The following is a 24958-nucleotide window of genomic DNA, read 5'->3' as shown; positions in this document are numbered from 1 at the left end:
ATGGCCAATAGATAGGCAGAAGAAAGGATAGGCAGAGCTGGTAGGCAGAGAGAATAAATAGGAAGAGAAATCTAGACTAGAGAGAAAGAGGAATGAGAGAAGAGAGGAGAGAATAGGGTTGACACTTGGGACCAAAAGACAGTCAGCCATCAGCCAGACAGACCTAGAAACAGCAAGCAAGTAAGAAAATATAAAAAGCCCAAAGACAAACTTAGATAAAGAGAAACGGTTGATTAAAAAGAGCTAGCTAGAAACAAGCTAAGCTAAAGCAGAGCATTCAAAACTAATAATAAGTCTCTCTGTCGTGATTTGGGAGCTAGTTGGTGGCACAAAAAAAAAAAAAAAAAGCCTGGTATACAACTCAAACATCATGTCCACATTCTGACCAATGGTACCTTGTAAACAGCCCACCTCCCTCCCTCCCACATCCATCACCGTCTGGAGCCCTGTGTTACTTTCTTCGTAGAATCCATTCCCATTTTATCTGTAGTTCCTACAGTGTAAGTGTGATGGCAGAGGGGACAATGCCTAGGTTTCTAGCTTTTTTGTTGTTTGCTTTTTGTTTTGTCTTTTGAGGTTTATGTTTCTAGTTTGTAGTTGCTGTTGTGTTTGCAGTATAGAAGCTGAGTTCAGGGCTTTCTGCAATCACTCTACCACTGAGCTCATCCTAAAATTCTTTTGTACTTTTTATCTTGAGATAGGGTCTCACTAAGTTGCCTGAACTGGCTTTGAACTCACTCTGTAAACCAGGTGGGCCTTGAATTTAGGGTTCTCCAGCCTCAGACCCCCCAAGTAGCTAAGATTACTAGCCTGTATGACCAAGCACCATCATGTCTGCTACAATCCTGGTACCTAGAAGAGTGACATAGATATGTAAGGGGTTGGTGCTGGGCTGGGGCAATGGCTCAGTCAATAAAGTGCTTGGGGACCTGAGTTTAAACCCCAGAACCTACATTAAAAATATCAGGAGTGAGTGGCCAAATGGTGGTGGTGCACATTTTTAATTCCAGCAGTTAGGGGCGGGGGCAGAGGTAGACAGATCTCTGTGAATTCAAGGCCAGCCTGGTCTAAAGAGTGAGTTTCAGGACAGCCAGGGCTGTTATACAGAAAGACCCCATCTTAAAAATAAATGAATGAATGAATGAATGAATAAGTAAATCAACTGTGTGTGTGTGTGTGTGTGTGTGTGTGTGTGTGTGTGTGTGTGTGTAACAGGAGTTATGTCATGTGCTGGTGCTTGTAATCCCAGAACTGAGAAAGCAGAGATAGGTAACTCTCTGGGTCTCTCTGGTCAACCAGTCCAGCTTAAGAGGCAAGCCCCAGGTTCAGTGAATAAAAAAGGGGGGTTCTCCTAAGGAATGACACTGGAGCTTGCCTTGCCATTCCAACTCACACACAAAATAGAACTTGTAAATGAAAAGATTAAAGAGCAAGTAGTTAGATACTCTCACACCCACACATGGGCAACCCCGAGGCCAAGTGTCCCAGCACAAGTCCTGGTAACAGAGCCTACCTTCTTGTTGTCTCGCTCCCCGGAGGAGTCATCCCGAACTTGGAAGCTGTGCAGGTTCACTGAGACCTTGAGGTCATAGGAGTCCCCACGGCGCTTACAGATGAGCAGCGCTTTGTCAAGCAGGAAAGCATATCTGCAAGTCTCCATCCAGGTGAGGGACCTGAGTCTGACCCCTTACCAACCTCCCTCCCATCTCCCGGTCCTCTTCCTTCCTGTGGTGGATTCTCACCCTGACCTTGAGCAACTAACTCAGTCAAGCTCAACTGTGTATCCTAACCTCACCCACATGATCTGAGTAGGTGCAACCCTGTCCGACTGCGCTCAACCATACATACACCAAGGCTCCTCCACATTACAGTTAAGGTGACTACACCAACCTATCCATCTACAAACCAGGCCCCATGCCCTACTTGGCCCAGGCTCCTCTCCAGATCTAGGGACTTCACCCACACTGTTCAGGATGCTGGCCCCACCAAGAATACCTTCAGGCATCTTGGTTCCACTCATCTGTCTATATAGGCATCTAGCTACACCTCCTTACCAGACTTTACCCCAGAACCATGTTGACCCTACCTACTTACCTATCTAAATATCTGTCCTCATAAGGGCATGTTGTCTCTTGCCTATAATTCCAGCACTCAGGAGGCAGAGGCAAGTGGGTCTCTGTAAGTTTAAGGCCAGCCAGGGCTACCCAGTAAGACCCTCTCTCACAAATTAGAGATCCTGCCCCCACACAAGTTCACCTCAAATCTACGTTGACCCTGCCCACCTATCTAGAAATCAGATAGTTAATGTCCAAGTCTCAACCCAGTTCAAGTTGACTCTGCTCCACCTTCCACCTAAGCACTGGCCCCGTCCACAACCTCTGTTCCTCCCTTGATTTAAGTCGGCTCCACCCACCTGTCTGTCTTGGAACGACGTTCCACTGAGGCAATCTTGAGCTCACCATCAATTTTAGGCCGGCCATAGTTGGCCAGAGACTGGTCCTGCACAGTAGGTAGAGTAGGGTTTTACCACAGGTCCCCAGAAGGGGATCAGCACACTGTACATGGGTTTATACCCTTGGCCCCCTGGCTCCACCTCTCACCAGGTTCTCAATGGACAGCTGGAAGTTTGTGATCTGCCTCAGGGTCTCATTGTCCCTCTTGACCTCATTCACACACTGTGCCAAGTCCTGTGAGAAGGAAATAATCAGACACACTTTCTTGCCTACACCCCTAGCCCAACCCCTCCCATGGGCAGTAGAGGATCAGCCCCCACCAAGAGACAGAGAGGTTGCTGCCAACTTGGGTACCCAACCAACAGCACCCACTCCCTCACCCTCATGGCATCCAAGGCCAACCGTAGGTTTTCCTTTTCCGTAGCATCCTGTGTGTGTTTCACTAGCTCCTGTGTGGACCAAAGAGTCAGATGTCACCTGGGCCTGTCCCTATCCCCCAGAAGAACTTCCAACCGATGCTGACCCAGCATGTCCTCCTAGAGGTTGGGGCATGATCCAAAAGTTGATGTGTCCAACCTCTTAAAGCCAGCCCTCCCCTGCCCTCTAGGCACAGCTTAGGATGCTGTAATAACTAATTTTAATTGTCATGTTGATAGTTGAGAGTCACCTGGGAAGAGTCTGAGTGAGCAACTGTCTAGATGACATTGTCTTAACTGTGTTCATAGAGATGGGAAAATCTGTCCCTTGGGAGTAGACCTATGTAAGTATGGAGACTGCCAAGCACAAATGAGGGGACACAGATGCAGTTGGGTCTGCCCTTGACTGTGGACATGGTCAACTGCTTCCAGCTCCTGCCTTGACTTCCCAAGATGGTAGACTCTAGCCTGGAAAGTGAGCTGACTAAGCACTTTCTTCCTTATGGTGGCTTTTGTCTCAGCAAGAGAAAGGAGTCTAGAACAGCACTCAGCCACAGCCAGCACCCCCGCCTTGTGCTGGCACCTGGAGGAGGAGGTGGTATTTCAGTACCCGCTGCATGGGCACCATCAGCAGATCCCGCAGGGTGAATCGACCATTGTTGGCTCTTTGAGAGCATTCCTGGCAGGGAAGAAAGTGGAGCATCATGGGAACTGGGTAGATGCAGGGAGGAGAGAGGAGGGAAGGTGAAAGGATGGGAGGGAGGAGGCAGAAGAAGAAGAGGGGGAGACTGGGCAGAGGAGGGGAAGCATGGTTCAGGCAGACAGACAACAGTCTGTAAAACGCTTGCCTTACCAACAGAAGGAACTGAATTTCATCCCCAGAGTCCACAGTTAAAATAAACAAAAATAAAATAATCTGGGCATGCTGGTACACACAGCTGTGAGCTCAGCACTGAGAAGACCAAGATAGATTGTGCCCCAGTGTTCACAGCCAATCAGCCTAACCAAATGAGCAAGCCACATGTCCCCCCCAGTGAGAGACCCTGTCTGAAAAACAAGGTGTAGGAGCTGGTGAGATGGCTCAGCAGGTAAAGAGGCTTGCCACCAAACCTGACAATCTGAGTCCAATCCCTGGTACCCCCACAGGCACACTGTGGCATTATAAAGAAATAATAAATAAGTGTAAAAGAGGACTGGAGAGGTGGCTTGGTGGTTAAGGGCACTGGCTGCTCTTGCAGAAGACCCACACAGAGACTCACACCATCTGTAACTCCAGTTCCAAGGGATCTGATGCCGTCTCCTGGCATCCACAGGCACTGTCCACAAGAGGTGCATGTGGACATACATGCAGGCAAAACTCATATACACATAAACAACAAAAAAAGGTTAAAAAAGAAAGGTGAAATGTGATAGGGGAAGATAACCAGTGTTGACTTTTGGCCATTACATGAACATAAACATGTGCACATACTCAAACACACACTTTGAATAGATATATATTTCAGTAGCTTTCCATTCTCATGCCTTTCACCACAGCCCATCCAAGGCACAGCATCTCTCAGCATGGAAATAAGGAAGGAGGGATGTTGTAGGCTAACAGAGGCTTCCTGTGCCAGGAAAGCCAGTGTTAGACTTAGCCAGTGGGGAAGGAGAAGGGCCCATAGGCCACAGCAGGTTCCAATTCAGATGAAGGTTCAGCTGGCATCCCAGCTGTCCCAGGGTCAGGGTCTCAGGGTAAGCTTGGGGCACCATGAATGTTCAGGGTCATCCCAAAACCAGGGTTCAGTGTGAGGTCAGAGCTGAGTTCAGAGTCAAGGCTGGTTATCCCAAAGTCAAGGCTCCATTGGGTACAGGCTCAGAGTTGAGGGTCATAGCTTCCCTGATTCATTTTTCTCCACAAGGCCTCTGGAAGCCTCTCCCCTCAATGACCCCAGCTAGGGACTGGGGAGATGGCTCAGTTGGAAAAACACTTGCCACATAAGTGTCCTCCATTATAGTTCCACATCTTATGTTTTGAGACAATCAAAACACACACACGCATGCACGCATGCACAGACACATATGCATGTGCACACCCCATGCACAAGATTCAAACAGAGGGGAGACCTCGAGGGCAGCACAGCCGCACCTCCAGCTTCATCTGCACATCCTCCCTCGCTGTGGCCACTTGATCCAAGTGCTTGCTGGCGGACTCCACCTGACTGCAGTAACGGCCGTAAACAAGGAACCTGTGGGCCAGGGTGAAATACCGCGGAAGGGTGTGAGTATAAGGTCAGGGATATCTAAACACCCATTCTGACCTCATCATCCCAAATGCACAACCCTGAGCCACAGTTTCCCCATCTGTAACACAGGCCTGGCAACAATGCCTCCTGGGGGATTACTGTAACAGTCAACAGCAGAGTGCAGCTGAGGCTCTTACCAGACCACAGTCTATGACCAAGGGTTGCTGACTTCACAAACAATTATCGAGCACCAACTGTGTGCCAGGCCCCTGTGCTAAGCACCTTATACAACAGTTTATTCAGTCTTCGCTGTAACCCTGAACATGCCCATTCATGGATGAGGAAGCAACAGCAGAAGTAAAAATTAAACATGAGCTGGGAAAGCCAGCTGTGGGTGTAGTTCGGGGGTGGAGCCCCTGTCTAGAATCCCTGAGAGGCTGGAGGTGTAGCTCAGGGGAGGAGCCCTTCTCTAGAATCCCCCAGTGAGGGGCTAAGGGCGTGGTTATGGATAGAGGTCCCACCTGGATCCCCCAAGTCCTGGATTCAGTCAGCCTCCATCCCTCTCTTAGTGAAGAACTCTGCCCAGTGTTCTCTAATGTCTCTCATGCCACCACTGTGGCATGGCTGTGACCTCCAGCCAGGGTCTGGTCAACCATGTCTCACCTCTCCTTATACTTGATGAAGACCTGGTACAGCATTGATATTCCCGGGGCAGCCAGCGCATCCTTCAGCTCCTTCAGGAAATGGGTGTGCACGGAGAGAAGCTCCTACCGCAAGGGAAAGAGGAAGGAAGAGATGGGGCTGGAGCCTGGGCACAGACACAGGCGGATCACATGAGAGGAAAGAGTTGCATGCATGCTCCAGGGCAAGTAGTTGACAGCAAGAGAGATTATCTCCTCGGAAAGGGGCAGAGAGGTCTGGGGACCTGCTGGCTCACCTCAATGTTGACAAAGATGGTCTCAATCTCTTGGGGCTTGAGGAATCGCTGTAAGGGCTTCATGAAGTGCTGAGGAGAGCCGAGAGAGAGGGTAAGATGAAGAGCACCCTCCATCCAACTCACCCAGAGCGACAGAAAAAAAAGATGAGGTAAGGACACACAAACAGCAGGGTGCTGAGAAACAGACACAGAAAGAGACAGGGACAAGGCAGACACAAACAGCAAGGAAAAGACAGACAGACTGACAGACGGAGAGATAGAGACAGAAACAGAGATAGTACAGAAAGACAGACACCAACATAGAGATAGAAACAGAGGCAGAGACGTAGAAATAGAGGGGATTGTGGGGAGACAGTTAAAGAGCGACAGAGACATAGAGATGGGTAGAAACACAGACAGAGGCAGAAACAGAGATTTAGAAATTAAGACACATGCAAGACAGATAAATAGAGACAGAGATACAAAAGAAATGGAGTCTCAGGCATGATGACACACGCCTGCCATGCCACTGTTTCAAGGCCAGCTGGGCTACATAGTAAGCATATGTCTCAAAACAAAAATCTGAGGGATGAAGAGATGGCTCAGTGGTTAAGAATGCCTGTTGATCTTGCAGAGGACCCAGTTCAATTCCCAGCACCCACAATGTTGTTCTCAAACTCTGTAACTCCAGTTCTAGGGGATCTGACACCCTCTTCTAACCTCTCCAGGCACCAAACCCTCATGTGGTGCACATACATGCATGCAGGTAAAGCACTCACACATAAAATGAATAAATTTAATTTTAAAAATTTAAAGAAAAATTAAGAGAAATGGAATCTCCATACAGAAAATTGTCTCCAACTGTCCCAAAGCAGAGTTATCATTTATCATCCCAAACTGGACACCATCGAAGTCCACCGATAGGTGACAGACCCAGCAAGGCCCTTCCACGTGCTAGAACACTACTCAACAATGAACAGGTTCTGGCACATGTAGGGAGACCCCAAGGGCATTGTGATGGGTGAGAGAACCAGACACAGAAAGAGACCACACAGTGTGGAGCTCTCAACAGGAAAAGTCCAGAACGGGAGAATCCAGAAACAGAAAGTAGATTTGTGGGTCCTGGGGATTGGGGAGAATGGAAAATTGAAAGATGACACTGAGGTATGCAGTGTGTCTGTCTAGAACAGCAGCATGTTCTATAATTAGATGTGGTTGGTTGCCCATCGCTCGATTTAACAACTGGGCAGGCTGTTTAGAGTATTTATCCATCTCTATTAAGCTGGGGTTTTTTAAATGATGGAGCCAGGCATAGTGGCACATCCTTGTTATCCCAGCACTCTGGAAGCTGAGGCTGGAGAATTATAAGTTTAAGGGCAGCCTGGGCTACATAGGAAGAGGCTACATAGGGAGGTGCAGGCACCTGATGGATAGAGCCCAGTGTGTCGGTGTACTTCTCCTCAGTCTGCTGGATCTCCCGCAGGCAGCAGTGGCGCTTGTCCTGCTCAGTCATCTTGGGCTGTGAACGGAGACCACAGAAGCTAGCAAAGTGTTCTTCAGCTGTCCCCACCCTTCCCACTTGCCCAGCCCTTCCCAGACCAACACACCGGCATGGGCACTGATTCCGAGCGCATGAGGTCCTCATAGATCTCATCCCCTTCTGCCTCCTCATTCTCCACACAGTCATAAAGGTCCTCATCTTCCTCCGCAGTGTCACTGGGGAACAGATTCAGGCCGTGTCCCCAAGCCAGGGATCCATCAGATCCCTTCAGAATTAAGGCTGAATCCACAATGCCCCCAGGTCCTTTAATGTTTCCCCCTCAGGCCCCAGGACAGATCCATGTCCCCTCAGGCTCCAATCTCCACTGTGTCCCACAGACCCTGCACATATCAGTCCCCAGTACTCACTCAATCTGGTCTGAAAGACCACTGTAGATATCTTCATCACCCACAGCACTGTCGTCTGTTGGGAAGGGCCTGGGGGACAGGAAGGTATATTCAGGACAGAGGGACAATAAGCAGGAGCTTCAGAGAGGCCCCAGACCCCACAGGCCTGACTACTACTCACATGATTCCTTTGTTCTGGGCAATGGGTGTCCATGACAGAGCAGACAGAGTGTAGATGACCTGCAGTAAGGGTATAGCTGCTCAAAACCCCTTCTTTCCCACCCCTCGGGCTCCTAGCAAAGTCCCTTGAGGCTTTGAGGAGCATAGCTCAGCATCTCCCTTATGTCCCTGCACCACAAACAAAACCTCCCTACTATTGAGTCCACATGATCACTCAGGTCAGACAAGGCAATAATTTGCTACATAGGAGAAATTGGGGATCAGAGGGGAAGAACCACTCAGCCAAGGTCACACAGGAAGCAAGTGGGCAGATCCTTGAACTCATCCTCCATGCCCCAAGCCCATACTTAGGGCAGCATCCTGGTAGGCCAACCTGGCTCAGCTACCAGCCACCCAATGGACACACACACACACACAGGTAGTCATACATGAACACATATGTACACACACAGGTAGTAATGGAAACAAATTGAGGTCTAACCTCCAGCACTGGGAATCCAACTCACCTTTCCAAAGTCTTGTACATCAAAGAGGTCAAAGGCCTCGAAGAGTTCGCTGCGCTTGAGGCCAAACTTCTCACAGCAGGTAGACAGGAAGGTTCGGATGTTCTTAAGACAAAGGAACTATAGGGAAGAGAAACCAGGCTGGGGACATCAGACAGACAGACACTCACACACACATACACACACACACACACACACACACACACACACACACACACACACACACCCCACAGGTAAACCAAAAAATACAGATATAAAAATAAATCCATGTGCAAATAAAAATAAAATAGGGCCAACAGAATGGCTCAGTAGGTGAAGGTATTCTCTGTGCAGTCCCAAGAGCCTGAGCTCAAGTTCCAGAATCCACACAAAGACAGAGAAGAGAACAGATCCACAAAGTTGTCCTTTGACCTTCACATGTGCACTGTGGCACATGCATGCACAGGCCACGCCCACAATGACAACAATAATAACAAAAACTGTGCCGGCCTTGAATTCACTATGTAGCCCTGGCTATCACTGACTTATATAAGTCTCTTGCTTCCAGGTAGTATTGAGAGCCTGGATGCATCACCAGCTAGCAAATGTTATATTTTTATTACACATATTTATGTGTGAGCAAGTCCACACATGGAGGTCAGGGAACAATTTGTAGGAGTCAGTCCCTTCCTTCCACCATGTGGGTCCAGGGGCTTAAACTCAGATCCCCAGGCTCGGTGACAAGCGCCTTTACCCCTGAGCCATCTTGCTGGGGCCTGAAAATGTTGTTTTTAAGATAAAATAATGTTTGCCAAAATCCTAGAACAAGCTGGAGGAGTGGTGATAGACTTATCAACAGCATCAGGCAGCGAGGGTGGAATTGACTCAGAAAGACACAAAAGATGGACACATTCTTTATCTCTGGAAGGATGTAGGCTGAAACGAGAGTTTTCAGTAATGAGAAGTGATTGTGTGGAAAAAATAAAGACTTGAGCATCTTGTAAGAAAATTGGACTCTATGCTTAAGAACAAGAAACCAAGTGCTCAGCCCTAAATGAGACATCTGTATTAGTCCATCCCAGCCCAGGCTCAGGGAATGTGTGTGTGTGTGACGGGGGAAACTTGGGGGGTTGGAAAGACCTTGAGAGCCAGAGGGTAGGGAGAAATGCTGTGAGTGCTGCCTGCTGGGTGTGACACAGGTGTTGCTTGGGAACTGACAACAACTGTGGGTGCCTGCATGGGATCAAGCCAGCACAGACTGGAAGATGACCCAGGCCTCACCCTTGCTAAGGAGCTCTTGGCATTCTAGGGTGAGAGAATCATTCTTTACTGAGGTGTGGTGATTAATGGGGCTCCTGGGCTACAGTGGATGCCCCACACATGGGCAGCACTAACAAGGTGTACTGGATTATAAAAACATGAAGTTTGGAGGAAGTATATTGGATGGGATACAGGAGGAGTAGGAAGGGCTGATGAAGGTGTGATCATATCTCATTGTACCCATGTTTAAAGTCCTCAGGAATCGGGACTGGGGAGATGGCTCAGTGGCTAAGAGCATTTGCTGCTGGTCTTGTAGAGGACCAGCACCCATATGTTAGCTCACAGTTGCAGGGGACCTGATGTCCTTCATGGGCACCAGGTATGCTCATTACACACAGACAGACAAACAGTCACATAAAACAATGCCAATATTTTAATATCAAGAATAATGTAGTACTTGCCAGATACTTCTTTTTCTCTTATTATTAATTTTTTTATTTATGCTTGATAATTTCATACATGTATACAATTGAATATAACTGTGACCACCCTGTTTATTCCTCCAAATCTCCCCCAACATGGTCCCCTCACAACTTCATGTCCTTTTTTTTTTTTTTTTTTTTTTTTTTTTGCCAGTGTAGGGCATTCATTGGAACATGGGAAACCCACCAATGGCCACATTCTCAGCAAAGAAAGATTCTTCACCCCTAGAAACTGTGTGTCATCAATAGCTCCTCTAGGGGATGGAGCCAAGCACCATCTACCCACCCGTGCATGCTGGCTTGACTTTGCGCAGGTGCCCACAATAGTAGTCAGTTCATGAGTGATATGACTGTCTCATGTCCAGAAGAGAAACCATTTCACAGCATCCCTCCCTGGCTCTTACATTCTTCCCAACTCCTCTTCTAAGAGTTCCCCTGAGTCTTAGAGTTGGGGAGGGATATTTCAACAATTTCAAAGATTAAGCCATAAATTCAATACAAATTTCTACTAAAATCATTTTTTTAATTATTACACTTGGCACATGACGACATATAAGATTGTGTAGAAAATCATAGAAGAATAAGCACTAAGCAAGATGTTCTGACAATGGCAAATTAATGTGGGGCTGCTGGCCTTGCAAGATATTAAAAATTATCAGAAATGTTGAATGTGTTTGTATGTGTGTGCAGGTGTACTGTGTGTACAAGTGGAGAGCAGTTTAACACTGAGTGTCTTCCTCAGTCATTACCCAAAGTCTCTCAGTAAACCACAGCTCTCTGATTAGCCTAGGCTGGCTGGCTGACTCCACCTCCCAATGCTGGGGGATTACAATATATCCCAGACTTTCTAAGTGGGTCCTGGGGATCCAAACTCGGGTCCTCATACTTATATAACAAGCACTTTACCCACTGAGCTATCTCCCCTGTCCCAAGAGTTATCATCATAAGTCTACAGTGATTCCAACAGTGTGATAATGGCCACCAGGCTCCAAGATGGCCATCATGTTACCCAGCTCCCAGTGTCCATGCAGAAACTGCAGTGATCTCTCCTGTAATCCCCTCCAATGCTGAAGCAGCCGGACCTGTGTGACTAAGAATACTAGTGAAAGTAATGATAAGGGAGTCTTCAAAAGCAGGCACGGTGGCCTTGCGGGTTCTCTTTGACTTCTTGCATCATTTGACCACAGTCATGTTGTAAGGCTACCTAATCAGTGCTGTGGAAGATATCTGAGGTTCTGCATGGCTGAACCACCTGGAAAGTGTAAAATCAAATGTCAATGCCTCATCCAATGCCTCACAAAACGAAGAACAACAATAACAACAACAACAAAAAACCTCAAAGGTGAACTGCCCGGCTAAGCCACTTCAGAACTCCTGACCCAAAGAGCCTATGAGAATCATACTATCAAGCTACAGAATCACTTGTTACACACTGATAAGCAGGTAAATGGAGATAAGAAAAATGCAGGGAGGTCTATGACTACAGCAACTTGTGATTCAGTGGTAAGATCATTCAAAGAGCTTGACCTGGTGTGAGCCCTGGGTATCTGGATATTATTGTCATTGCCATCACAGTCATGAACATTGCCACCATCATCACCACTACCATCACCATCATCATTACCACCAACACCATCAAAACCAGTACCACAATTAGCATTATCATAATTACCACTGTCACCATCAGCACTATGACCATCAACACCACCCCCATCATTACCATCATTGCTATTGCTACCATTGCTATCATCATTGTGACCATTGCCACCATCATCACCACTATCATCACTGTCACCATCATCATCACCATCAATACCATACAAGCGCCCGAATCACCATCATCATTACCACCATCAATCACTGTCACAACACCATCATCATCACCATCTCCATCACCATCTCTATCACCATCACCGCAATCACCACAGTGTCCACACAGCTCTCCTACCATCAGGCTACTGTTCCAGTGGCCAAGCCTCTACCAATGAATGCCTGGTATTGGTCACATCATGTTGTAATCATCTGTACTGATGGTGGAATTCCAATGAACCCAGTGAGAGCAGAGATCAGGTCTCAACAACCCTTGCTCCCCAGCACCTGGACCCAATGGTGTCAGTGTAAAATGGTAGAAGGAAAGGGTGTGGCTATAAACTCATTACAAACCTATTGAGTAAGTAGGGAAGCTAAGCCCATTTGCTCTTTGCCTAGAGAAGTCTTAACTTTCCTTTGCTTAGGCTTTGTATGTGTGTGTGTGTGTGTGTGTGTGTGTGTGTGTGTGTGTGTATGCCCATGCAAGCTTGTGCATTAATGCAGGCACACGTGTGGAATTTGGAGGACAACCTCGGTGTCTGTAATTGACTTATACCTTGCTTGAGTCAGGGTTTCTGTGTTGTTCCATGCCTGTAAGCCTCCAGGGGCTTCCCTGTCTCCACCTCCCATCTCATCCCAGGACCCCACTTCCACTTCTGATTTTCCATTGGGTTCTGGGAAGCGAACTCTATCTGCACACTTTCCTCTTTGAGCCATCTCTCTACAGCCCTTCTTCCTGTTTGTGAGACAGGTTCTTGTGTAGCCCAGGATGGCCTCAAGTTCACTATACAGCAAAGAATGAGGATGTAGTCCTGATCCTCCTGCCTCCACCTCTTGGTATGCTGGGGGTGACAGGAGCACACCCCCAGGTTGGTTTTTGGGGTTCTATGAGTGGTACACAGGACTCCATGCATGCAGGACAAGTGTTCCACCGACTGAGACACAGCCCCAGCACTGGGCTATTTTTTTGGAGCTATTTCAGGTTGACAACCACATGGAGCCCTGTCCTCATATGTACAGCCTCCCCACCATCAACACCCCCACAGAGGATTGTGTAACAATTGCAACAACCCAACATGGACACTTCACCATTGCCTAAGGTCCACAAGTACCTCAAGGGCTCACTCTTAGGTTTGGACAGCTATTTAAAGACCTGGGGCTGGGGGTGGGACTCAACATAAATTGATGTGTTAAAGGAAGTTGCTTTGATAAAGGAATGCAGGGGAGGTCTCATGACGAACCCAGCCCTTCTATGGAGCAGTAAACAGCTCCTGGGGAAGAGAGAGGCATTTTCTTTGGTGTCACAGCCACTGATTTGAGGTCCTCACCCCCATTCCTGTCAGAAACTCTGATTCAACTCACTGGGTCCCCCCCCAAAAAAAAAAGAAAAGAAATTATTCCAAAGTACAAACAAGACTGGTTGAGAAGGATTCCATGGGGTCTAGGATCCAGTGACAGACCAGACGTGATCAAAGCACACATATACACCTATCAAACTGTCAAATGATACATCTTAACTGATAAGTTATTGAAGAAAATCTAGGAATCGGCTCAGTTGGTAAAGCAAGGACCTGGGTTCATTGCCTAAAAACCGGAAACTGTCCATGTGCACTGAATCTAGCAATCCCAGCGCTGGAGAGGTGGGCCCCTGGGACTCACTGTCTAGCCAGCCTAGCTGAGCTGATAAAAGTGAGAGTCCCTGTGCCAAAACCTAATGTGGAGGGGTTGGAAAAATGGCTCAGCAGTCAAGAGCATCTTCAGAGGACCCAAGTTTGGTTCCTAGCCCATGTCACAACCACTTGTGACACCAGCTCTGGGGGATCTGATGCCCTCTGTAGCCTCCTCAGGTATCTGTACTCATGAACACACACACACACACACACACACGTGTGCTAATATGATAATAGTAATAATAGGGTAAAATAAAGATTTCTTTTAATACACCATGAAGATTGACTCAAGAAGACATCACAAGTTGTCCTCCAGCCTCCATACACACCTTCACAAGTGCAAACAAGCATAAACACATGCAAAATACATACAAATACATGTGCAGGCACCAAAGATAAAAAAAAATGGCTGAACAAATGACTTCTGTCAGGTGGGGTAATTGAGGCTTACCAAAGGGACATCACCTGCCCAGAGTCACACATGTGAAAAACAAGAGTGTGGAGAAACCATAGAGCATGAAAGCCAAGCCCTGTCCCTGCTCCTCCCTGGCTCTGTGAGCCACACTGAACCATCACACCCCCTTCCTCCAGCCCTCACAGGGACATACTAGGAGCCAGCATATCACAGAAATTATATATACCACCCAGAAGTCCTGTGCGCCCTGGACTAGCCCCAGACAGCCATACAGAGCCAGCCGGCCACCAGAGGTGAGAGGTGTCTGTCTGGCCTAAAACAGGAAACCCCTTCCTAACCTCAGAGGATCAGCTGAGCTTTGAGACTGCCTTCCCTCCTGTCACAGGACCCCTCCAAAGGGAGTATGATTCATCACCCCTTCCACAGCTTCAGAGTGGCCAGTTAGAGAACAGGGCTCCTTCAGAAAGTAGCAATGACTGCGGTTAGACCGCTAGAGCTTCCCCGTGTCATGAGATATGTAAAAAAGGTGATGAAGGACAGCAAGCCAGTAGTTGTAGGGGGTATATGGAAGAAGAATTCTTCCTTGTTTTGTGGGGACAACCCCTCAGCTTCCCTCATTCTCCAGGATGCCAGAGGGCCATGGTGTTGGTGGAGCAACAAGGCCTTGGGTAAAATCAGAATCCAAGCACTGTAGTCAAGTCGAAAGTTGGCTCTTGGTGCCTCTGCCCAAAATAGAGAAAATTCTGTTCAAGGAAGTGGCACGTGGGGATAGAGGCCTCTGTTGGGGACTGGGGGAAAGCCACCCAGACTCAACACAAATTTTGCCTTCCGAGCTTTCCACACCCACAACCCCAACCCAGGGAGACCAGCGGAAACAGGAAATGCCTTACTGTGCCTGACTGGGGAAGATAGAAAAGGGTGGAGGGGATGGCATCTCCTGGCTCTGGCTGGCTCACTAAGGCAGCCACATAACTGTCCAGAGAGGGTGGTCATGCTGTGCATCCTATCCAGGGCTTTGAGGTGGAGATGCTGATGGCACACTGTTCTACATGAGTCTACAGCATTCTGGGAGTGAGACTGCCGCTCCTCCCCTCTCCTCAATCCCCAGCCCTTAGCCTCCCATCCAGTCGGCGGTGTCAGATTAATGTAGGTACACAGGGGACCTGGGGCAGGGCATCTTAACCTTCATGTTTTAGGTTCCCCAAGCAAACATCAGGAATGATAACACAGTATGGTGGTATATAGCTGTAATCTCAGCATTTGGGAAACTGAGGCAGGGGGTGGCTATAACTGATAAGCTTGGACTACATAGTGAATTCCAGGTTGTCCAGGGTTACACACAGGGACCTTGTGTCAAAATGGGAGGAAACACAGAGAAGAAAGGGAGAGGAGAATAGGGAGGGGGAGAAGAATGGGAAGGGGGAAGGAGGATTAGGGAGTGGAGAGAGAGAGAAAAGGAGAGAGGAGGGTGCTGTGTAGCAATCTCCTCTAAGATGAAAACCTTCCACATTGGAAGGAAGCTCATTAAGACACAGGAAGTGTCTAAGAGGAGGTGATGCATTCCATCCTACAGAGAAGCATGTCAAGCTCAGGAAATAAACAGGAAGTCCCTAAAACAGACCAGATTCTCTAGGCCCCTCTCTCCCCTTCCCAAGCACAAGCTGTAAGGACTGCTGATGGCTGAACTGCCCAGAAGAGGTTCTGACAGGACAGGGCGCCTGGAAGAGGCTGCCCTGCTTGTGAACTGTGAAGCACCCTCCAGGTTTTCAGTGAGCGTCTCCATGCCAGGCCTCAGTCATTTCTGTTTCCATAGGTGACCCCTCACTCACATTCCTGAAAGCAACCCCAGTGACACTCGTTGGCTCAGCAAGTTGGACTTTGGTGGTGTCCTGGCTTTTCTCTGCTGTCAGCTCCCTGTCTGGTGTGCATGGACATGTGCTCATGCCTCTCCCAGAAGAATGTCACACAATAAAGAGAAGGTGAAGAGGAAGGAAAGGACAAAAGGAGAGAGAGGAGTAAGAGAGAGGAGGGAGAGAACCAGAGCCATTTCTCCACTCTAGAACTGCTCACTAACACAAAGCCTGACCCACAAAACCCAGTCAGAAATTGACTCAGCAAGCATACATTGTTTACTGTTTACCCAGCACTGGGACCCAGTAGTAGATGAGGAAAATGGCCACAGTGCTTGTAACCTGGAGAGAGGGGGTAGATTAACAGGAGGGACTGTCGAAAAAGCCATCCGGATATGGGGTTGGTGACAACGCTGGTGAGTGTGTGGTAGGAAGTACAGACAGACAGCTGAGCCAAGAGTGGCAAGGACAGGCAACGGTACAACTTTGGGGTAGTGGATGGGAAGGCAGGGCTCAGCCGTAAGCCATAGCAAGACAGAAAGGGATGGACAGTGGGGGAAGAATGTTGGACAGCGTGACCTTCAGCAGTACAGGTGCATCCACTTTAAAGTCTTCTAACTTCTACAGCAAGACACGCACAGCTGTGCAAGCTATACTCCTAACAGGTTCTACTCAAAAAGTAGAAATGCCTCAAGTGTTGCTGGGATTGTGGCTCATGAATGGAGCCCCTGTCTAGAATGCCCCAGTGGGGGGGGGGCTGAGGGCGTGGCCAGGGGAGGGGCCCCTCTGGAATTCCCCATGAGGAGCTGAGGGTGTGGTCAGGGGAGGAGCCTCACCTAGAATCTCCCAGTGAGGGGCTGAGGGTGTGGTCAGGGGAGGGGTCCCGCCTGGAATTTCCCATGAGGAGCTGAGGGTGTGGTCAGGGATGGAACCCCCACCTAGATTTTCCCAGTGAAGGGCTGTGTGTGGCTTTGTGCACATGACTGCAGGTATCAGAGAAAGCCAGAAGAGGTCGCTGGATACCCTGAAACTGGAGATACAAATGGTTGTGAGCTGCCTGATGTGGATCCTGGAAACTGAACTTGGGTCCTTTGAGCTCTTACCCCGAGTCATCTCTTCATCCCCCCCACCTTATTTTTGGCGACAGTCTCTTTCTCTAACTGGAGCTGGCACATTAGGCTGGGCTGGCTAGTCAATGAACCCCAGCAATCCTTTTATTTCAGCCTTCCCAATAGGATTACAGACATGCTCCATCATGCCTCAGGTCCTCATGGTTGCATGGCAAACACTTCACCCCCTGAGCCACCTTCTGGCCCTCATAATCATGTTTAAAAAAAAAAAAAAAAAACCAGCTACCATTGGTCCTCCGTATCTGCAAGTAGACTGTTTCCAGGACTGCCCTGTACGTCACCTCAGTATTGAAAGTACACAACTGTCACCATCCATTCTAGACCCTTCTCTGCATTGAACCTGCACATCCTCCTGTGGTGACAGAATAAAAGTGCTGTGGGGAGAACTGAGGGACAACAAGCTACATAGTCATGATGACCAACACAGGCTTCCATCCAGTTTGCTGTGCATTTGGAGGCCAGAGAACGAGCTTGAACGTGCTTCCTCGGGAGCCATTCACCCTGTGTTGTGAGATAGGGTCTCTCACTAGCTATACCTTGTGGACTCCGTTAGGTTTGCCGAGCAGTGAACCCCAGGATCGATCTCTGCATCTCCCCAATTCTGGGCTAATAGGTGGACACCATACCGGGCTTTTTTTCCTCTGGGTGCTGTGAATTCAAACTCAGATCCTAGTGCTTTCAAGGCATTGATGGAGCCATCTCCCCAGCCACACTTTTAAAATGTGGACATCTCTGAGCCATGGTGCTTAAGCTCTCAGACATATGGGGGAAGAAAAGAATCATTCATTTATTCATTTTATATTTCATTTGTGTGTGTGGGAGTCATTTCTTCCTTGCACCATGTGGGATTCAGGGACCAAACTCAGGTGGTCAGGCTTGGCAGCAAGGGACTTTATGAACTGAACCATCTCACTGGCCCTCATGTTTTTGTCTCTTTCTCTAGCATGGTGTCATCTGATGTGTTCATTTTTTTCTTCCAGCTGTGTACCCTGCATCCAGACCTGGAATGTACTCAATAATTTTTGAATCAGTAAAGAGATGATTGGAAGGACCTACTATGTGCTTTTCCCTGCCAGGAGCAGTTTTGAATCCCACATTGCTCTAAGAAAGATTGATTTGCATCATTGTACATATTTCCCTTTGATTGGGGGTATTTATTAGCAGAGGAACATAAATAATAACAGCATTTCACATTACTTATTAACGGTGTCTTCATTCCTATTACCCCATACTCACCCCCTTGTTCCTGTGAAACCCTTGGTTTTTTACTAGACTACTGATTTCAGGAGACAGCACAGCAGGCTGCACCTACTTCCTTCCTGACTTCTTCCTTTCTTCTGCTTTCTTTTTAAATTAAATCTCTTGGGGGTGGGGGGAGTGCAGCATGTCAGTGTGCATGGTACATGTATGCATGCATATGCATGCATGTCAGTAAAGTATGGTGCAAGTATGCACATGAGTGTGTGTGCACACGTGTGTGGATGTGTGTATGCACGAATGTAGGCCAAAAGAAGTCAGCATTGGGTGTCTGTCTTCTTTCACTTGTTGCTCTCCATCTTATTTTCATTTGAAAAATAGCCAGGTATGATGGCACAAGAAGCAGAGGCAGGCAGATCTCCCTGAGTTCAAGGCCCATCTGATCTACAAAGGAAGTTTCAGAACAGCCAGGGTTGTTATACAGAGAAACCCTGTCTTGAATGTCTTGAAAAAACAATAAATAAATAAATAGATGTTTTTTAAATAAATAAAAATAAAATCCTTGGCTACATGGGGAATTTGAGGGCAACCTGGGCTACATGAGTCTCTCAAGAATTTTTTATTTTTCTTTTCTTTTATTTTATTTATTTATTTATTTATTGTACTCAGCTACCAGGATGGTTGCTCTCATCATTATTCCCTTAACAATAGAGTGGCTCTTTCCATAGCATATGCATTCTACCAACTGAGGAGAGTCACCTATAGATGACTTAAAAGCCAAAGTCAGGGACAAGCAGGTCCTGTCAAAACAGTACACTATTTTCTACAAGAGATCAAATCACAGGCTGATTTTGTACTCCATGAAGCTAGTCTCTCATGTACCAAAGGACTACATACAGCTTGTCAAAAGATGGTGGGCAGCACCATAGGAGAAATTTACGGGGCGGGGCTAGAGAATTGACTCAGTGGGTGAAGCATTTACCCATGTGCAAGCATGAGGATATGAGTTCAAACCCAAAGCAACAACATAAGAGCTGGACGTAGTGGGGACGCCTGCAATCCCAGCACTGGGGCAGTACAGACAGGAGGAATCCTGGCGATCACAGGCCACTCTCAAAAAAGATGGTGGGGCTGGAGAGAGGGCCAAGTGTTCAAGAGCACATTTCCTTATAGGACCCAAGTCCAGCTAGCTGCCAATAACTCAGCCAGCTCCAGGGGGATGCAGTGCCCTGGGCTTTAGCAGGCTCCTGCACATGAATGCACATGGCCTCACAGAGACCTGCACTCACGACTGAAAACCTTAAAAAAAAATATTTCAGGCAGAAGAAGAGCACTTGAGGAAGACATCATGCCTCCACCGGCACGTGTACAAGCCTGCACGCAAACAAAGGGCACACGCATGCGCACACGGGCACACAAGGAAAAAGGCAATGGGCTGGACAGTTCCAGGAAAGGGAGGATTTCGGTGATGTGTTGGAAGCCTTGTTGAGAGACTGAAGTTTAAGCAAGGGCTTGAAGGAGGTGAGGGGGCAGCCAGATGAATACCAGCATAAACAGTGTTCCAGACAGAGGGAAGAGCCGGCACCAAACACCTGAGGCAGGACCTTGCCTGGTGCATTGGAGAAAAGGCTATGGGAGTAGGTTGCCAGAGGAGGGTGGAGGGGAGGTCGAACCAGGTATTTGAGGAACCAAAGCTAGGGTCTGTGAAACAAACACAATGCTTATAATTGTCACCACAGCAGCCAACCTTGACTTTTGTCCTTGAGAGGAAAGCAACAATGACTGAATAACCAGATTCCCATTGATGGGCTGGGGGCGTGGTCAGGAGTGGAGCCCTAGAATCTCCCAGTGAGGGGCTGGAGGCATCTGTCAGAGGTAGAACAGTGGTCTAGCTCAGGAAGCCCTAAGTTCCCTTGCAGTTGAGACAAAGAGAAATATAAATAGGGAACTGAGTCATGGAGATTTTCAGTAACTTCCTGTAATGTTTAGTGTCATCAATTTGACTGGATACAGGGTTGGGTAGGAGCCAAGCATCCAAACACACTTATGAGAAATTGTTTACCCTCTGTGCCTGCCTGTGAGGGATTGTCTAGATTGGATTGAGATGCAAAGACACATCATAACTGTAGGCCACACCATTCCGTGGCCTGGGGGACTGGACTGAAACCAGCATTTATGTCTCTGTTTCCTGACTGTCCATGTGATGTGTCACTCCTGCCACCATGCCTCCCCTGCTGTATAGTCTGTACCCTAAGACTCTGAGCCTGAATAACTCTTCCTCCCTGAGATGTTTGAATGGAAAAATCCCCACATGATCTGTGGCATTTGAACTCATGGTCCTCAGCTGAAGGCATTGTCTGGCAAGGTTCAGGAGGTGGCCCTGTTACAGAAAGTGTGACAGTGGCTTCCAATGCTTGAGCTTGCTCTCTCTGCTTCCTGCTAGCTGCTTGAGGCAGCTTCCTGAATCACAACTCCCCCCTCTATGGTGTGGATTCCTATCCCTCTGAACCATAAGCCCAAATCAATTCTTCCGCAAGTTGCCTTGGTGATGGTGTTTTATCCCAGCAATAGAAAAGTAACTAAGACACTTCCCCCAGATCCTGAAGCTAGAATTGGAGCTCAGGAGTACCAGACCACTGACCTCGAGGCCCCACACTGCATTCCTCCATTGAGCCTGAATTGAAATCTGGGAGATGAGATCCCTCAAAAGCATCCTTGGCGTGTACACCGTGGAGAGCAATAGCTCCCCAGTCTCCACCCAGGTACTACCAAAAGCCCCCTCAGAGGAGAGCTATGACTCCCTCACACTCACATACACCTACTGTTAAGACCCCATGCTGCTTCTGGGCCTTAGTAGCTAGGCCTAGCATGCACGAGGCCCTGGGCCCATCCCCACCACCACATAAACCAGGTGTGGTAGCACACCTGTCATCCTGGTACACAGAAGTTAGAATGTGGTACAGGACTCTTACCCGAACCAAACTACAACAGTCCTCATGAGCTCAGCTGTAGCTTCTTGCAGACTGTTCCCTCATAGGAGAAGGGCCAGGACAGGTCAAAGGACCCTCACATGAACATCCAGCCATTGGCCCCTGCCACTGTATACAACTCTACCCTATGTGTATGTGGCCTTGGAATCACGGGATGGACACAACTGCGAAAGACTAGGAAAAGGGCTCCGCTCCATCTGCACAGCTATAGCAAAGCTGTCATCCATTAGGGTGCAGACCTTCTAGTATGGCTGCTTTGAGGTCACCCACACTCCTGCCCCTAACCACCAGAATTCCAAATTGCTGTTTGTACGCATACACTCAGGGAGAATTGGTAAATTCTGTCTGCCATAGCCGACAGGTGTTGGGAGTTTCATTTCCACGCATTGTTATACGATTTCAATCACACAAAATGTATCATGTAACTAAACACCTGTCTTGAAGGTTCTGTTGTGTTTGCTGACCTCCAAACCCTGTCTGACACACCAAAGATAGAGTTTACACACTCCTGTTTCAATTGTGTGTGCATGTGTGCACCTGTGCATGCATCCATGGACAGATGTGAATGTTGGGTGCCCTGTGCTAACACTACCCACCTGATTGAGTCAGCCTCTGAACCTGGAGCTAGGCTGGCAGCCAGCCAGCCCACAGCCCTGGGGTTACAGGGAGGGACTACAGCCATGCCTGGCTTTTTAACATGTGTGCAGATCCACGCTTGCACAGCAAATGCTTGCTACCCAAACCACTAAATTCAACCCTGTTAGCTTTTATTTTCAGTTCAGGCATGCCACCCAAGTGCTCTACCAATGTACAAAGTTACTCACCCTCATACCCACCAGAATGGTTTGCTGGGGCTGGAGGCAATGTCTTTTACCCCAACTCCTGCTTCTTCTAGAGTTCAAATGAGCCTCACACCCTGCTGGATCTTTCCCAAAACCCACCTCTTTCTCTTCAGGCCTTTAGCCTCAAAGAGTTGCATGGAAGGACTACACAGAGAAGGGAAGTGCACGATTGTGATGTCTGGGACCTCTGTTTCTAACCATGATGTTATCATCCTTTCTGTAGGTCTTAGACCTTATGGGCACTGACCAGTCTAAAAATGCTCCCATCTGACCTCCACTACCAATGCTGGGACACCCACTACCCTGAGAACATAGGCACCTGCCTACCCCTACCTCAGGACCTTTGCACATGCAGAACTTCTGTGGGGATCACCATTCCCACAACCACAGGGCTCATCTTTCACTGACCCCAGGCGTCTGCTCTAGTGAGCCTTTCCAGACTCCCTACTCAAAAAAATTTTCACCAAGCACCCTTTCCAAGAATAGCTTTCTTCAAAGTATGAGCCATTGCCTAAAAATGTATACCCTGTCCTTGTTTTCTCATTGATGTATTTCCCCCCTTCAGAATATGGTGTGTTAGAGTATGAGCATGTGTGTCCCACTCCCATAGTCCCCAGCACCAAGGGCGGGTCTTACCCTGAATAGTAACTGTTTGATGGATGGGTAGTGAGTGGATGAGTGAATGGATGGATAGATAGATAGATAGATAGATAGATAGATAGATAGATAGATGAATAGGTGGATGAGTGGGTGGATGAGCAAATGGATGGATGCATGCATGCATGCATTGATGGATGGATGGATGGATGGGTAGGTAGGTAGATAGATGGGTGGATGGATGGAAAGATGAATAGAAAGATGGATAGATATGGTTAGATGGATGGATGGGGGTGTGGGTGAGTGGATGGATGGATGGATGGATGGATGGATGGATGGATGGATGGATGGATGGATGGACAAATGGGTAGGTGGATGAAGGATGGGTGGATAGGTGGGTGGGCGGATGGATGGATTGATAGGTGGATGGATATGGTTAGATGGATGTATGGGTGTGTGAGTGGGTGGGCGGGTGGGTGGATGAATGAATGGATTGATAGATGGGTGGGTGGATGAATGAATGATTGGATTGATAGATGGGTGAATGGGTGGGTGGATAGATGGGTGGATGGATGGATGGATGGTACATATTATTTCTTCCCTATTTGCTGGACAAAGGAGAGTGATGAGAAATGGAGGAACAAAGTAGTTTTCTCATTCCAACTTCTACACATTTATCTCTGCTGTTTCCATCAGTTGCTACTTCCCTGTCCTTTCTGCCTTCCACATTCCATGGGTCACTCTGTGCCTGGCTTCATTCTTCTAACAATGTCCCAGAGGCCCAGAGACCTCTCTGGGGCACCACCCTCTGGCATACCGTGCATAGCCTATTGGTTCTCACACACATCCCCACCAGATACAGAATTCCCAAGGAAGGCAGAAAGAACTGAGAACAGAGAAGATGGATGGGGAGGATTAAGGTGAACCCTACCCCAGCCTGAGACTTCACACAAGAGGATATTGGGAGCCAGAACAACGAGAAAACTCCTACTGTCTCTTTAAAACCCAGCCCAAATATCCCTCTCTTCATAAGGCCTAATTCTCCCAGGCAGTGTCCTGTCCACATCCCCAGAGCACACAGGCCTGGGATGTATCTTTTTCTGTCTCCTTGTATTTAAGAGCTCTTTGTGGGCCAGAGCCAAGTTTCCACCATTGCCTGGTACATATTAGGACTATTGTTGAAACATAGCGGGTCCTCTGGGGAATCAATGCCATGCACACTTGCCCTTCAGAAGATCAGCTTAGCTATGATGAGCAGGGGTGGAAGTTCATCCTTTACTCTAACCATTTTCCCAACAGCTGTGATTGCCACATCATAGCACACCAGTGTCCTACGAGAGCTGGGGCCAACATGTCCCATGGCTACTTCCTCAAGCCCTTACAGCTACTGGAGTTTAAGCAAATGTAGGCAAATTTGTGATGGCCTGTAACCAGTCAGAGGGACAGTCCATGGAGGTCTGTGGTGCTGTGTTCCCTATTCTCTTCAGGGAACTTGTGATGACTTCAGGGGCCACTACCTCATCCACTGACAAGTACATGAGGGAAGAGACCAGGCCCCAGCCACCCACTGTTCACCATTTCCAGGGACAGCATCCTGGGACTTGGGGGAACTGGCTGTGCTGGTCTCAAAGACTGACAGCAAGATGGTAGATGCCCCCTACACCAGGGCTGTGCCCTTCAGACCTCAGGGCAAGGCCATGTTCCCTTAGATACAACTCACATCCCTCAGTCCCCACGGTAAGGTTATGAACCCCTTTGACTTGAACCTATATCTTCCTTTCCTAGGACTATCAGCCACCCTGGCCCCAAAAAAGAAAAACCAGCATCAGCCCCTCCCAAAACCCAGCATCCCTGGGGAAGCGGGGAAGAGAGCACAAAGCCACCAGTCACATTTCACCACCACACCAGCCACATTCAAATAAGGATTTGAATATATTTCCTAAGTACATCTGGACATGCCTCCCCTGGAAGGGTGAGAATGGAGAAGCGCCACCCCAGACCTTTCTCAGAATCCCAGACCTGCGCCCTGTGTTCACGGGCCCTTCACGAGATAGACAGAGCTAAGAAGCCACTGGGGATAACATTGCAGCCCCCCACTCTCCATGACACACAGCCCAGAGACCTGGCAGGAAACAGAGGTGAAGGAAGACGTGAGGA

At 48.2% G+C, this 24958-nt stretch overlaps 1 protein-coding gene across 1 annotated transcript in view; it reads right to left on the bottom strand.

Moving 5' to 3' along the window:
* The window catches only part of Vav1 (vav guanine nucleotide exchange factor 1), a 44779-nt gene that overhangs the window by 19179 nt on the left and 642 nt on the right, over positions 1 to 24958 (bottom strand). Inside the window, exons 2-14 of the mRNA XM_051177671.1 lie at positions 8584 to 8700; positions 8079 to 8137; positions 7919 to 7987; positions 7618 to 7726; positions 7434 to 7529; positions 6032 to 6100; positions 5758 to 5861; positions 4998 to 5097; positions 3453 to 3548; positions 2834 to 2902; positions 2601 to 2687; positions 2414 to 2499; positions 1514 to 1646 (exon numbers count right to left, since the gene is read on the bottom strand). Of these exons, the coding sequence (XP_051033628.1) occupies positions 1514 to 1646; positions 2414 to 2499; positions 2601 to 2687; positions 2834 to 2902; positions 3453 to 3548; positions 4998 to 5097; positions 5758 to 5861; positions 6032 to 6100; positions 7434 to 7529; positions 7618 to 7726; positions 7919 to 7987; positions 8079 to 8137; positions 8584 to 8700 (1194 nt within the window). The remainder of the gene's footprint in view (positions 1 to 1513; positions 1647 to 2413; positions 2500 to 2600; positions 2688 to 2833; positions 2903 to 3452; positions 3549 to 4997; positions 5098 to 5757; positions 5862 to 6031; positions 6101 to 7433; positions 7530 to 7617; positions 7727 to 7918; positions 7988 to 8078; positions 8138 to 8583; positions 8701 to 24958) is intronic.

This window comes from Phodopus roborovskii, unplaced genomic scaffold, assembly GCF_943737965.1.
Source record: "Phodopus roborovskii unplaced genomic scaffold, PHOROB, whole genome shotgun sequence".
Taxonomy (NCBI): Eukaryota; Metazoa; Chordata; class Mammalia; order Rodentia; family Cricetidae; genus Phodopus; species Phodopus roborovskii.
The sequence above is the reverse complement of the archived record's forward strand: the minus strand, read 5'-3'. Positions and strand labels throughout refer to the sequence as shown.